Raw genomic sequence first — 15412 nt, forward strand, 5'->3', positions numbered from 1 at the left:
TTTAGCTGCCCATCTTCATCCTTTAGGGAATTAAGGAGTGAGATTTCCTCTCCTGAGTTTCATACCTACAGCTGCTTTAATGATAGGGTCCTACACTTCTATGTGCTTTAAACATATTTCACATTATAGAGAATACAACCGGTAGAAATAACAGATCCACTGGAATCCCACAGGAATATACCAAGTTAGCGTGTGATTCAGTCAGCCACTGAACTAACATAATAGAAATATCATTTTTGGTGGATAAACCTTCAAAGCTAATGTACACAATAACAGATAAGAAGTTTAGAGGTTATTAGAAATTGTATTTGCTTTGCCAGCACATGTGTGTACACCTCTGCATGGTTAAGCTTAATTTCCCTGTCTGTATTCATAGCAATAAATATGCATAAGATGAGCCTTTACCTATAATCACAATAAGACACAAGAGCCCAGAAAGGCAGCTTGGAATCACAAAGCAGCATTGTTAAAAGCTATGCCATCAGTTCTAGCTGTTGGACTTTCCTCCCTCTCATAGGCTGCAATGGTTTAGACTGGGTACGCAATTTGTGAGATCACATTTATAGTTTACTGTAGAATTTCACAATTCTCCTTTTCCTAAAATAAATCTCTTCTGTAACTTCACAATGTGCCCTTTTGTACTAGACAAAATGAATGTGGCATCTGGTACAGTCTATTCTCTAGGGTGAACTGTGCACAGGCTTCATAGCATCTTAACAACCACTTCTAGAACGGAACATCTTTCTACTAAAATGACATGCAGATTAATAAAATCATTTTACTTCATTTCTTTAATTTATGCTCCAAGGAATAATACACTAAAATGCTTTGATAATCACAAGCCACGTACATCTAAATTTCTGAAGGTGTCCATACCATTAAAGCTGGTCTCCAGGCAAATTGGTAAATCTGTATCTGCAATAGCCATTCCATGGCTTACCTTTAGCAAGGTCTGTTTGAATCAACACTGACAGTGAAGTCATTGCACCAGACCACTTGCTTCCATTACATACAGCCCCTGCTGCTGTCTACCTTATGTAAGGCAACTGGTCATAAAACAAGCCCTCTGTAGTCTTCACTGGGTGGAGCCTGCTTCATATATCTAGGTCTTTCCCCTCTCCTGCCTGTGACAAAAGCTTGTGACCAGAGGGCGGTGACGGAGAGAACAGAACTTCCCCTCTTACAACCCAAAAGGATCACTACAATCCCAAAGGTGCATGGGGTATGCAGTATTGTATGGCACACAGGAATCCATCACAAGTGATGTGGGGGCTCCACACAGTCCTCACTGCACCTAGCCATAGCAAGTATTTTGGCTACGACTATTGATTTCACTGATAATTAAAAATCTTGCTTTTACATCCATTTAGCCATTTAATAACAAAAAAGATTAAGGATATGGTTACATATACTATTGCAATAAATCTGTTAACAAAAAAAAAAATTGTTATTGCCAGAAATTCGGTGAGCTAACTTCCTATGCACTCTACTGAACTGCAACCTCAAAAGGCAGTAAACCGCCCCCTTTCTTATGGGGCCAAGGAGATGTGTTCTTCAATACTAACACACTTCCTATCCTAGGGTGACAATGAGGCTCAACCATAAATACAGCACAGTGATAAGCGTTTTCACTAGGGTTGCACAGATACCAAGTACAGTACTCGGTACAAGTACGAGTACATGTACCGATACTTTTGAGCTCCAAGACTACACTAGAGACAAATTCAAAAATGAGGAGGCAGCTGTCATTTGTAAGGAGCACACGGAGCTCCTGGGATTTGTACATCTCTGTTTTAATGTACGATTTTGTTTTTATAAATATAAATAAAGGGATGCACAGATACCAGTTTTGCATGTACGAGTACTGATACTTGCCCAAGTACTTACAAGTACGAGTACTGATACATTTTTGTTTATTGTCATGTGACAGTTTTTCTAAAACAATACAGGCTAATGATTTCAGGACAGTGGTGGAGTGCCAGAGCCTGGTCCCAGCTGCAACCTCTGCAACCCTTGTAGTTCTCATGAAAATGCCAAGTATCTGCACTGGTACTCGAAAAGTATCTGTGCAACCCTAGTTTTCACCCTAGGACAGGAAGTGTGTTACTGGCAGGATCACAGGTAAATAAAAAAAAACCTAAAAGCAGCCGCCACATCTAAGCACTTGTAGACAGAAATATATAACATTTTTGTTTTTGGGTTTAGATTGTGTTATTATGGCAGTACCTTCTGGCTCTGGGGACAATCTGAATCATCTGAGGTCCCATCATCCTGCTGGTCATATGCTGGCCCCCCAAGAAGCTTGATTCTCTTCTCACATTGCTTCTTGGCAACAGTCAGCTGATTGATGTACCTTTTCATATTACGAGCCCTCAGGAGGTCAGCTTTCATTGCTGCAGTCTCTTTTCCTTTAGAATCTGAAGAAGACATAACAAATAAAATAATGCATACTGTTTAGGCATAAAGTGAGAGCCTTTTACTTTTGTAAGTCAGATTCAGTGCACTTTTAACACAAAACTAGCAATTTAAATTATACTCGTACGCATTAAGATGGTGGATGCCCAAGAACACCCAGCTCCTGTATCATTTTAGCATATCAGCAATGCAGGTTAATTACCTGTGTGGATACCCAAACACATGAACAGCATTATGGCCACTAGATGGAGCTAAGGAGCTTGGGAAGTATTTATTTCCTATGCTCCCCAGTTTCATCTAGGCGCCAAAATGCAGTATTTTCCTAATATTACATTTGAAAAGAAAATATACTACTAACGTTCATTCCTCCCTCTATTCGCACAGAACGAATAGCTCTGTGTATTGTTTATGTATACATACCCAAAGATCTGATGCTAAAAGATTTTTTTTTTTTTTGCTTGCACACAAGCAAAGGTCATCTTGACCTTCCAATGACTTTCACCGCGCAGCAGCATCGACTAACATTTCTCAGGAAATAAAGATTAAAACACACATTAAATAGTATTCCTATCATAAGCAAGCATGTATTTATTAGAAGTTTACCCTCCCCAGGTATACAATAACCCAAAGGAAGACTAACAAGCAAACATTAATAAAGCTCTCTAGCATTTTTGAAGTAATCAGCTTTCGGTTTAAGAACAAAATGTATCATATAAAAAAGTGCATTTCAAGTCATCTAGTTTTCTTTTTAGGCAAAGTGTGTCATGACACCTCTGTTCAAAGAGATAATAATGTTTTATGTGTTGACCTGGACATCATTCATTACAGCAACTACTGCAGTTAACCGCCTCCACCATGAAAATCTGATGTTTTTGAACAGCCTCAGTACTAGCTTGTATCTCTCTTCAGCTATAAGGGTTGAGAAGCTGAAGATGTACACTTTGGCTCTGAAGGAAGCCTCTATCTACTCCTGTCAAACTGTCACACATATCAGCTCAGGGAAACCTTACTTTTCATCCTTTCAAACATCCAAGTTTCCTTTCATGTTCATAATGAAGCAGGGATCAAACATTTTGTTTTTCTGAAAGTAATCTTTAGATGTTTCGTTAACAAATTAACAAAAAGCGAAAACAGACAGGGGACTGTTGTAATAAAGACAGTGGAATGCTGTAACATAGAAAAAAAGACAGACAGCACAGGGGCGTGGAAATAAAAACAAAAAACGACTTGTCCAAGGACTAAAGCAATAAATCTACGTGTCCCTTATGACAATCTACTTGTCCTGATACAAAAAATAATTTTAACCGAAACTGTATTAAGGAGTGCTAAGAAGCACTTCTCATTGATCAGTGCTGTCAGGTGACCGTGCTGACCAATGAGTGCTCGCAATTTGTGAGCGAAATTCAATGAGCGGGTAATTTCATTTTCCCAAATTACTTGGGAAAGTGAATTTACCCTTTAATGTGCATTGTGCGTGATAGAGTGCGCTGCTGCCCAGCTAACACAATAGGTCACACAGTGGAATGGGGGCAGCACAAAGCGCACACACACACAATGCCCTATGCATGTATTTATTCGCATGCGGTGTTCGGGAAGGGACGGACCATGGAGGGGGGAGCAGGGGAGTGACAATAGCGCGGCTTACAAGTGATCTTGGGTGGATGTACAGCCGCTCAAGATCATCTGTACAAAACGGGACCCCCCTCTACATTTAGCCCTGGTTGCCTGAAGCAGGGCTAAATGGAGAGAAAAACTACCCGCCCGCCACTGCATGTCTCGGGCGTCGGGGCATAGGAATTCCACACCCCTGCAGTAGAATGATGTAACAGGTTTTTATTTGTGCTATAATTAGTGTGAGGCCAAGGCAGATACCAGACTGTTATGGGTTACAGTGTTTCTTAGTATCTGTACTATACACAACAACAAAACAATACTACATGTCCTGTAACAAAAATTAAAATGTTAAATATCTTATTACTCGCATTAGTATACCTTTTCATCTTACTACCCAATCCAGTAAAATACCTTTAAGGTGGTAACCCCATCTTTTAAACCCCACCCCTCCGAATGCTTCCAATTTTTGGCTCATGTGTGACAGCTCGGCAAAAGCATGGGTTTCAGGTTATTCTACTAGTGAACCAAAAAATTCTTAAATGGTTATTTGAGGCCTATATAACTGTCTAAAGTCACAGACACTAGAGGGGAGTCAGTTTGTACAGGCACTAACAGCCCTCATGCACCCATGTTGGCTAACACATTCTTAAATGGCAATGCTAATAAGAGCAGGAGCTACTGGTAGAGCTTGTAGAATGTACCCTAGCTATACCATGCAGGGCTTGGCAGACTCGTGAAACATCTTTCTCATGTAAGATCCTTCCATAAATAATGGAAAATATGGCAACCTAGGATAATATATACATCATACCTATATTGTATACAGGGATCTGGTCTATTTATGCCTACCTGATGTTTATATGAGCTCAATTCAAGTGTTGTTTTAGTTATCTGCCCTTGAATTGAACCAAATAGTTCCTGGTCAAAGTACTAGCAAAAAATGGCTGCTGCCAGTCTGGATTCTTGTCTGTATGGAGAGACAGTGCCATGGCACAACCAAGTTATAAGTACATGCTCGAAAGTGTGCATTGACCTTTAAGTAATACGGATTACCATTACTATGCCAGAAATAAACAATGGTGCATAAATTAATCACATCTACACAGCAAGATTTATCTTCACATATAATCAGCTCCGGCAACATCCTGGTTACATGTGCCTTATTAATTTGTTTCATTATTTAAAAAGGTATCCTTATACTTAAGCAAAACATTTAAAACACCATTATTAATAATTGGAAAATGCATGATGAACCTCAATATTATTAAAAACAATAAACATCTACTGTACATTGACAGCAAAATAGTTGAATTCTGCTTAATTTTTAAAGCATAATAAAGAGAGACCAGCCTGGTATAACACCTCCCACTCCCAGCATGCCCCAGTTTTGCAAGACCTTAAAAACAAAGCAAATCCCGTTTTCTTTCTTGTCCACTGAGGGACACACGATCTATAGAAAGTTGAGACATCAAAAAGCAGTCCAATTGAAGGTTAGACAACACACACAAAAACGAAAAGGCGCACTAACAACAACAGAGAAAGACTGTGGACTGCCTGCAGCTCAAAGTGCTGCCTGGAGGACCTTACACCTAAATGTGGCATCAGATGAGGCCTGAACATTCACGTACTAAAATTTAGTAAACAAATGAACAGAAGACCAGCCATGCAAATCTGGAAAAACAGTTGTCTGATGCCAAAAAGATAAAGAAGCTCTCGCTAATCTAGTAGAGTGTGCTTTGACAGGGGTGGAACCTGATCCTTAATACCAAAGGCTTAAACAATCTGTCTGAGCCAATCAGAAATGGGGGAGCCAGAATAAGGGTTCCCCTTTGCGGGGACCATCTGGGATAACAAAGAATCCTTCCTAATGGAAGCAGTGGCTATGAAGTAGACTCTTATAATATGAACTACATTAAGACAATGAAGGTAAATCTCCTGCTGATGTACTGAAGCCAGACAGAGGGATGCAAATACATTGTCCTTGTTGAGGCGAAACGCTTAATCCACCTTAGAAAGGAAAGAGGCTGTAGGCCTCACCACCAGAAAGGTTTTTTTCCGAGACAAGGGCAAAGTTCAGGCACTTGCTTCACAGAGGTGGGAGTGACAAGGAAAGCAACTTGTAGAAAGGGTAATACACCCAAGAGGTTCAAAGGGCATTTTCTGAAGTCAAAACAACCAAATTTGGATCCCTTGGAAAGGCAAGTAATGGTACAGGGGAAAGACACATGAGAGACAAACTTTACAAGAGTTTTAAAGAATGGGAGGTGGTCTCTGAATCAAGATTGCCTGCACTGCACTTGAGATCTGCCCCTTGATGGTCCAGACCCAATTGTAAAAAGATCAGCATATGCCCTACAGAATATTTTCTGGAATTAAAGTTTTTTTTTCCTGCACCAAACGCAGTATGTCTTTCATGTGTGGTGGCAGACCTTTTGGGTTGTGGACTTCCTAGCTTTTAGGATCATGGGACTCACCAATTCAGAGAGGCATCTATCGCAAAACCTGGGCTTGACTGCCCCCCTCGGGACATGCGTCTCAGACTGTGTAACACTATAATGTTGGTTTTCATGGTTGTGCACCTTGTTTGTTGTGACTTTGTACTTAGTCAATAAAGAATTAAAAAAGACCTGGGCTTCAACAGCCATGCCCTTTAAGCCAATGATAGTGAAGTGGCATTGTAAACCAGTCCTTGGGATAGAAGATCAGGTCAGAGTACCACATGTGCCTGGGCCAGCCTGGAGCTGAGGACTACCAGAGTGCTCTCCATCTCCACAGCCCAGAGGAAGGAGGCATTTCAGGGATTGTAGTGTAGTGCTGCCTGCACTTGGAGCCAAACCTGTCCATGAATTTGGGGGCCAGGAGGTCCACACTGAACATTCCCCATTTGTGATACAGGTCTGGGAACATCTGGATCCAGCCTCTGTCAGATAAAGTAGTCAGTCTGTCAATTGTCCATGCCTGGAATGTAAATTGCGGACAAGGCTGGAATGTGAACTTCCACAAAATACTTAACTCTTTCTACCTCTCTTGCTGCAATAAGACTTCTGGTTCCTCCCCGATGATAAATGCACATCACTGCTGTGGCGTTGTCCAACTGGATCCTCGTCAAATTACCCATTGGTCAGGATCCAGGGGCAACAGATCACCCGGAACTACAGAATGTTAGGTGTAAGACGCGACCCATCCAGTGTCCAAGTCCCCAGCACCAACAAGGTGTCTAGGACTCCTCCCCAGCCTAACACACTGGCATCAATTTGAGGATCCTCTAAGAGAACAGAATGAAGGATTTCCCACGAGGAAGTCATCCAGATATCCCACAATGGGAATGCCCTGGAAATGCAGCAAGGCAATCACAGGGGCTAGAACTTTAGTAAACACACAGGGTGTGGAAAAGAGGCCGAATGCCAGGAGGTATGAACTGAAAGTATTGGGGATCCATATTGATAATGTGCTGGAAAAATAGGGACATGCAAGTATGCATCTGTGATGTCTACAGAGGCCAGATGGAGCAAAGCTATGAAAGCCTTGGTGGATTCCATGCAGAAGCCTTGAAATCCAAGATGGGACAAATGCCCCCTTTTGGTTTGGGAACCATAAAACAGTTGGTGTAAAATCTCTGAAACCTACCCACTACAGGAATTGGAGTAATAATCCCCTGATGCTGAAGACCTGCAAGGGCTGCATGGAGGTCGGCTAACCTGTGCAGTGACACAGGAAGGTTGAAAGACATGAATTGGGGAGGGGGCTAAAGGAGAATCTCTAGTTTGTAGCCATTGGAAACTACTTCCCTCGACCCAGGCATCTGGGATGCTGTATTTCCAAATGCGCACAAAGGCTAACAGACATCCCTTCACTAAGAAAAATGGGGGCGTACCTTGCTGATGAGAACTTGTCTGTAGGTTTTGGGGATTTAGAGGCCCAGGGTATAAGGCTGAGCTGGACTTCTGGGCTAGTCTGGTCTTAGAGTTTGAAGCCTGGCAGTATCTAAAGGAACTGTTCTCTGCTTCAGAGAGAGTGAAGCAAGTCTTCTCAGCTTGATGCCTAGGCTTCTTTTGCCGGGTTAGAGGAGTACTTAAACACCCAGTGACATCCTTGACGAGGGTGTCCAATGCAGCTCCAAAGAGACGTTGACCCTTGAAGGACATGTGCAGACCAACAACCGAAGAGTTTTCTGCTTGTTTATTAATAGGAGACTCATGCGTAAAAAAGACAAATATCAAAAGTAAAAACACAAAGAACAAACAGGAAGCTGCTACATATATAATCCTACAAAGATAAAACAATCCCCCTTCTAAGTGTAGGTGGTGGAGGCGTGGTGAACTATTAAGGGTGGATCATCACAAAATGAGATCAATGCTCTTTTCAAAATTAGCAACACAAAACACCAAAAAATATGGTCGTAACCATATAGGAGAATGAGAGGGGCAGGGCCGCTCATACTATGGGAGCCGATCACTGAGGATAATGCACATACACTGCTAACTGGTTATTAATTTGTGAATGCACATGCACTACTGGTGTAAAAACTGCCTGGAAAACATTGTATACTGGAAGCCAGTATCTGTGGTCACACAATCTTGCACTATAGACTTTCACATGCAAACCAGCTTTCCCTTCTCTCTCAGTTACAGAACTTTCCTTCTGTTGTAGGGCGGAAGCAGTAGGGCGAGTGCAAACACTGCTGCTGATATGAGCTTCAGTCTCACTGTTAAACCTCCAGATTTTGTGTACAGGCTCAGTGGGAAATGTCTGTGGGGAGGAAAGGGACACAGCTCAATATGCAGTCTCTGTGATTAGAGTGTGGACTGCATAATGAGGAGTCACTAGATGGCAAACTGAAGATTGTGTTTTTTGGGAGAAGGATAAGGAGGAAAGACCAATATGTGTGTATGCTGAGGGGGGTCTCATTGGAGAAAGACCACCATCTGCGCTGGAGGTGTGATGTCACTGCTCGAGCATAAAATTAGCTAGAGCTAAATTCAACACAGGAGGCAGAATTCCCACCCGACACATGACAAAGTGAAAGTAGAAGATATGCATCATAGTATTAAAGATGCTTAATTTGAATTCCCAGGTTTGTCTCAGGTTTACTTGAGTTTCCAAGTCAACCCCACAAGAATGGTAAATGGAGCCAAGCACTATCGCTACAAGAGTGACTGCAGAAATCTTTTAATGTTGTCAAATACCTGTGTGCACATCCTGTTTATTACACTTAGTAACATACTATGCCGTATTGATTATCTTCGAAGTAATCAGAAAGCCTTGCTTTAGGCAGAAATGTTCAATAGTCTTGCTCTTCACATCTAATGAAGACACTCTTAATGTCTATTCCAGTAAAGTGTTTTCTATGGCATTTCATTAGGAAGTGACATCTGTTTGCCTGGGTTCTGATATGCCATTTGGAGTCAGCTAATGGACAGATCAAGGCTGATTATTTAAGGCAACATATTTACATACTGTGAAAGGCACGGGAATACCTGGCAGTAAGCTCACATTAACACAAACACATGCACAGATTTACAAAATTATCAAAAGGGAAAAAAAGATAAGCACATAGGTGCATTACAAATCACTACTTATGCCCTCGAAAAAAATGTCCACTGAACAGCAACAGTTTTTTATTATTGGTGCACTTCCTTTTTTGAATTTCTAACCCAAGTGTTTGCTTTCATTTAGAATCCTGATATCTGATTCTGCCATTCCTCTGGGTTTAACAAAAAAAAAAACATCTGCCAAAGCAAAACTAGCAATGTTGGGACCACAAATACATTCTGGACCCCTGCCCATAGATTGGTTTGAGAGGTCTGCATTATTTATTAAAGCAAAGAGTTTTCAAAGACAGTTTTATATGATGCAATGATTACAGCCATCAGGAGCCTATAGGACAATCCAGTTCACCTATACATAGCCACACTTCCAAAACCCCACCACTATTGTGCTAATTAAAACTATTTTTGTTTTCTATGCAACCTAAAGCAAACACATGGGGAGTTGCATGCAGTAAGTTCATAATAGTTGAAGTGGAATTAACTATCATCAGGTAGCACAGTCGGGAGTGCCCAATAATGTTTCCCTGTACTTGGTGTTATCTTATGGTTATACACCTCTCCATCCATGGTCTCCGGGATCTGGTGTGACACAGTAAAACTCACTTTGTTTAAAAGGGCTCTTCCAGTTTGATACCAGAACCAGCTGAAATGCGAAGCATGGGTGCCGCTGTCGGCACATTTCCAAACGGCATCCTTCAATCAGCTGATCGAAGCAGTGGCCACTCTCAGAATACATAATAGAGTTAATAGAGGAATCTGTTCTATTTTCTTTGTCCAGCTAGCAGGGTGTTCAGCCAGCAGCTCTGGTTTCTCCCACCTAAGCTTTGCTTACTTACGGGAGAGGCTGGGCAGCTGAAGGTATTGTTGGCTGAATAAGTGGTGGGGGCAGGTCTAAGTTGAAACTAGCTGTGGTATAGATGGGAGTTGGGTTGTACAGTGGCATGGCCACTTTGATACTACTTTCAGAAGCCTGGGAGAGGGAGTTCCTGTCTTGACATGAACACTGGTGGGTGGCTGTTTTTGAATGCGTGTTTGTTATAGAATGCACCCCCAACCCCACTCCTCTTTGCTAGTTCTGCAAGGGCCAACTGTCATTTTGACAGCTGATCTCCTATCTGCTGAAATGACAGAGCTCCTGGATAAATAAAAACAAAGCCACAGGCTTGTTTACATAGGAGAGCGGTCATGACTCTGCCATCTTATGGACCCCTGATAGAGAAAAGCCTATAGGTAAAAGCCTACTAAGCCTCCGCTCACTCTCTCCCCTTTCCTGCTTTTTTTTTACTTCCTCTCCCGCCCCATTTTTCCCCCTCTCTCTTTTTATACATCACTCTATCTCCCTTTTACTCATGTACTCATTCATTTACTCATTATTCACTTATTCATCTTTTGTCATATTTACTGTCTGAACATTTATAGTAAAATCTATGTTTTAAAATTAAATACTTTAAAATTGTGGGACTTCTATAAATTTCTTCAGAAGAAATCAGACCTACATAGGGAATTGTCCCCTTTTGAATCTCTCTGCACCAGGAAGCCCGGCCCCACTCGCCTGATATCCCTTGTGCAATCTGGATTTCCAGCTTACTTTACTGTATGGGAGTGGAAGCTTAGCTGCTCTTTTACTGAGGAAGATACATTTAAGGCATGCACTCTCTCCCATAAGTCATCCATTGCCTCTTCAGTAGAGGAGCAAAACTTCAAAATCCTCGCTAGATGGTACCACTGCCCTTCCACACTACATCAAATTTTTCCGCAATGTCCAGATACTTGCTGGCACTGTCACTCCGCAGTAGGATCAATGACTCGCATATGGTGGGATTGTCCAAAGCTACAACCTTTCTAGACTATGGTCTTTGGCGCGTATCAATTAGTGACGTCCTCTACTCCTACCTGCACTGCACAAGTGGCTCTACTCTCTTATCATACCTGGATCATCATCCATTAAAATAGATCTCTTAAGCTTTTTCCTTGTTGTAGCCGGGCTGTGATACAGAGACATTCGATGATTGACATTGTCCCAAACTTCGGGGAAGGGGCCCTAGAACTGAATGGTTTGATGCATATGGAGGAACTGACGGCTCAGCTTTATGACCGATATGATACATTTTCCGCATTCTGGTTCCCCTGGTTACTTTCTAGGCATAATCTTCACTCTTGTGATTCTTCAAATTAATTCAATAGTGGAGTTTCTCCCTCCCTTGATTTCTTGGGTGGGGACAATCCTTGTGGTCCTCTGAGTGTTGTCTACCCTACTGTTTATTTTCCCTTCATTCAATCGTCTTCTCTCCATACCTAGTTGCTCATTGGACTCTCTTTTCTTCTCTCTACTTTATTCCTCTTTTTTTCTTGTTCTCCTCCTCCTCTCTTTTTTTCTCTTTATCCTCCTGTGCTTGCCCTCCTGGTATGGCTTGATTAGATGCTTTCATTTAATTTGCTAGCCTGTAGATGGGGTCATCCCCCTTTGGGGTCTGGGGATGGCGCATGGGGTCCTGCGGTTCTGTCTGTGGTACGGGTTCTGTGGCTTCTCCTGCTCTCCTTGGACCTCATTGTTAAGATAAGCCTCATCAATTTCACTTTAGATTGTGTGTATATGCATCTATCTTGCATGTATACCAAATTCTGTGCTCTCTCCTGGTATTTTTTGTACCTATTTTATAGCTGTATAATACCGTACCTGCTATATATGCTTACTTGCTCTGTTCACAAAAAAAAATTGTCCACTTGCACACTGTTTACTCTTTATACCTATGTTTATATTTTCCTTTTAATAAAAATGTCTAAAAAACAGAGTCTGCAGCAATATTTACCTCCCCCCCCGCCCCCAATGTCAATACCTGGTAGTAGATTCTTGAAGCAAAAATATGGACAATGCACTCAAGTTTCATGGTCGTCACAGAGACTGGAAAAAAGAACCTCACCATCCACAAAAATATGGCAAGATATTCTATCTGTTGCCTACTTAATTTAAAAAAAAAATGCACCGACTTCTACAGTAAACGCCATTACACCACTTGAACTATACAGTACAGACTGTCAGATCTATGTTGTATTTATGAGAAATGCAGGGAATGTAAACCTGACACTACCTGATGTACCTTTAGTAATTATATATATATATATATAGTGTATTGCAAGCTATCATGTCTTATGGGAATGTATTAAATAAACACTTGACTAAATCTGCTGATTCAAGTAGGCGAAGTACAATGGACAGTCAAGTCGGCTTGATTGCTAGCTTTAGCATTTTAATTAGGCACCTTTCTGAGCCAATATTTGTTTATTAAACTTTTACTAAAACTCTAATGTAACATTAACGACTGCTATACGAGCCACTTTATAGTTTAATGTAAAGTACAAATTACTTCCCATTTCAATCTGCAGCCAGCTATGATTTTCTAAGCGTGTTAAAAAAGGTGATCTTCCTTGTAACTATGGCAACAACACTCTACGGAAGGGCTTCTCTTAATTCTCATCCCTGTGTTCATATACAGTATTTGCTTTTCTCAAACGTCTGCACAAAGCTGAAGTGAACACCTCCCCGAAATGACCTTATGTTTACTGCAGTGAAGCGGAGCTCACCATGTGATGATGGTAAAGACCTTCTCACTCAGTGTTCACTTTCAACAAGTGCACTGTGTCGGAACTATTCAGTGCTAAAAGAACTAAACTGTAAAGCCATCATTACATAATGTGCTATGGGCATACAGAAAATTATTTTGTTCTTTCTATTCTATCAGTATATAAGGTGCATTTGAGTTCATGGTTTCAAGGCAAAGACTCTAACATCAGCCATTCTCAGACCCTTGCAGCATAGATTCCCAGGTTGTAAATTTTGGGGGGGGGGATTTAGCAAGATAAGGACTGGCTATGGTACCAGATTGTGTTAGACCGTAGAATTAATAGAGATGCCATATCTCGGACTTAAAGCACAAAAAACTATTCACCATATATTTTTTTTCTTTACAACATATGAAAAAGAGTTTACATTGAAATCTACTTTTTATCCAATACGTAGTTTCATTATTTGACAGGATTAGTTTAAACTAATAATTTTAATTGTATTATTATTGCATGAGGTGAATACTTGTTTAAGTAATTTGTTTTTTTTTATATTGCAATATTCAGCCTATATCTCTTGTCTATATTAATTGGTTTTAATAATTGACATATATTGTTATAAATTATACTCTATATTATTTACATTACAAATGTTTACATTGATATTATTATTATTTCTGTAATCAGTAAAATAATTTAAGTAACTACAATCTATCAGTACAAATTACCTCATCCTCAATGTATGTAGAAGTTATTTTTTTTTTGTTGCTCAAACTTTCTCAAGCATTATATCTCTTAAAGAGACACTAGTCTCAAGAGTGTCTGGTAAGTTCTGTCAAGATAGCTGGCCATATGTAAAATGTATAGTTCTATATCTCTGCATAGCTTGATGGGGTGGGGGGTTGTAATTAAACGTGCTGATACAGCTGATGGAGAGGACTCCTTCAATCAACATGTTATGTTAGTTTCCAATATAGCACTTTAACAAATGTCTTCACACGTTGTTTTAGGGTGTGACAAGGTTTCATGATACAGGAAGTAAGGGGTCATGCCCCCGCAAGGAGTATAAAGCAATACAATTATAACCATAAAAAAAGGTTTGGGCTTGAACATACTGAACCATACAGGGCTCCATTTGAAGTCACTGGACAAGATGCTAAACAACCTAAAATTACAAAAGGTATGTGTTTCAAGGTATAGACATTCAGTAACAGGGACCAAAGGAAGAATGAACAGACTAGTGACATCACCACACTTGAATTCAATTGAAAACAAGTCCCTATGCCACGGTGACATATGGGCGTGTAGCTTCTCCATTCACAGATTCTGTCAAAGGATCTGTGAATGGATGACACAGCTGTGTAGGTGTAACACATGGGTATAACATGAAACATGGGTCCCAAAGAAAGGTAAACTTAGCCTATAAAGGCCAACTCCAGCCAAAAAAAATATTTTTAACATTTTTGATAGAATGAGAAATATCACAGTTTCTGTGATGTGTTTATTGCTGTCTGTATCCTCGTAGGGGAGATTCCCCCCTCTTCCTGTCTCTATGCAACTATGGAGTACAAAACTGATGAAAATAACAATAAAAAAAAAGATGCGACTGGAGATTGGTTTTAAAATAATAGACTAAAAAAACATCATTATAGTTTAAAAATGCTACAGAATAGATGTTTGAATCCATAAAAAAGGTCAATTCAATGAGCTGTGTGAGTTTGTGGACCTCCAATTTGTTGCATTTATATTTACTCGATTGACAGTGTTTTAACATATAGTAATAACATCTATTCTGTCTCATCTCTTTATAAACAAATATGCTTTCCTACGTTGTGCTGCTTTCTACCTAGCTGCATACGATGTTTGAGTTGCAGATCTGTACAGCCAGAGGCACAGATGGAGCAAAAAAAAAAGAAAAACAATTATGCAGATCAATGCAGTTCTCTCACCTCCACAATCAATCTAAGATATCATATACATCTAGATTATTGGATAAAATATGTGAATTATATGTACCCAAAAAGGATTTTTGATTTGTGTTGCTTCAACCTGATTGCTCTTTTCTGCAAAAATGGAATTTATAAAATAGATGGTACTTAAAGTCACCTGCACAGAAAGCATATACTCCAGTTGCATGTTTTCTTTAAAGAATTGGCAAGGTAAAATGTACTCTTCTTAATACCTAGAGCAGCTGTGGGACACTGCAGCTGTCACACATTGGCTCTATAGATCGAGAGTTGAGCGATCACAAACCCCTGATCGCCCAGCTCAGA

General features: G+C 40.4%; 1 protein-coding gene across 1 annotated transcript in view; it reads right to left on the minus strand.

Moving 5' to 3' along the window:
• The window catches only part of SNX25 (sorting nexin 25), a 134822-nt gene that overhangs the window by 24467 nt on the left and 94943 nt on the right, over positions 1-15412 (minus strand). The window contains exon 7 of the mRNA XM_018561297.1: positions 2227-2408. Within this exon, the coding sequence (XP_018416799.1) occupies positions 2227-2408 (182 nt within the window). The remainder of the gene's footprint in view (positions 1-2226; positions 2409-15412) is intronic.

The sequence above is a fragment of the Nanorana parkeri genome, unplaced genomic scaffold, assembly GCF_000935625.1.
Source record: "Nanorana parkeri isolate BGI_ZX_2015 unplaced genomic scaffold, ASM93562v1 scaffold513, whole genome shotgun sequence".
Lineage (NCBI taxonomy): Eukaryota > Metazoa > Chordata > Amphibia > Anura > Dicroglossidae > Nanorana > Nanorana parkeri.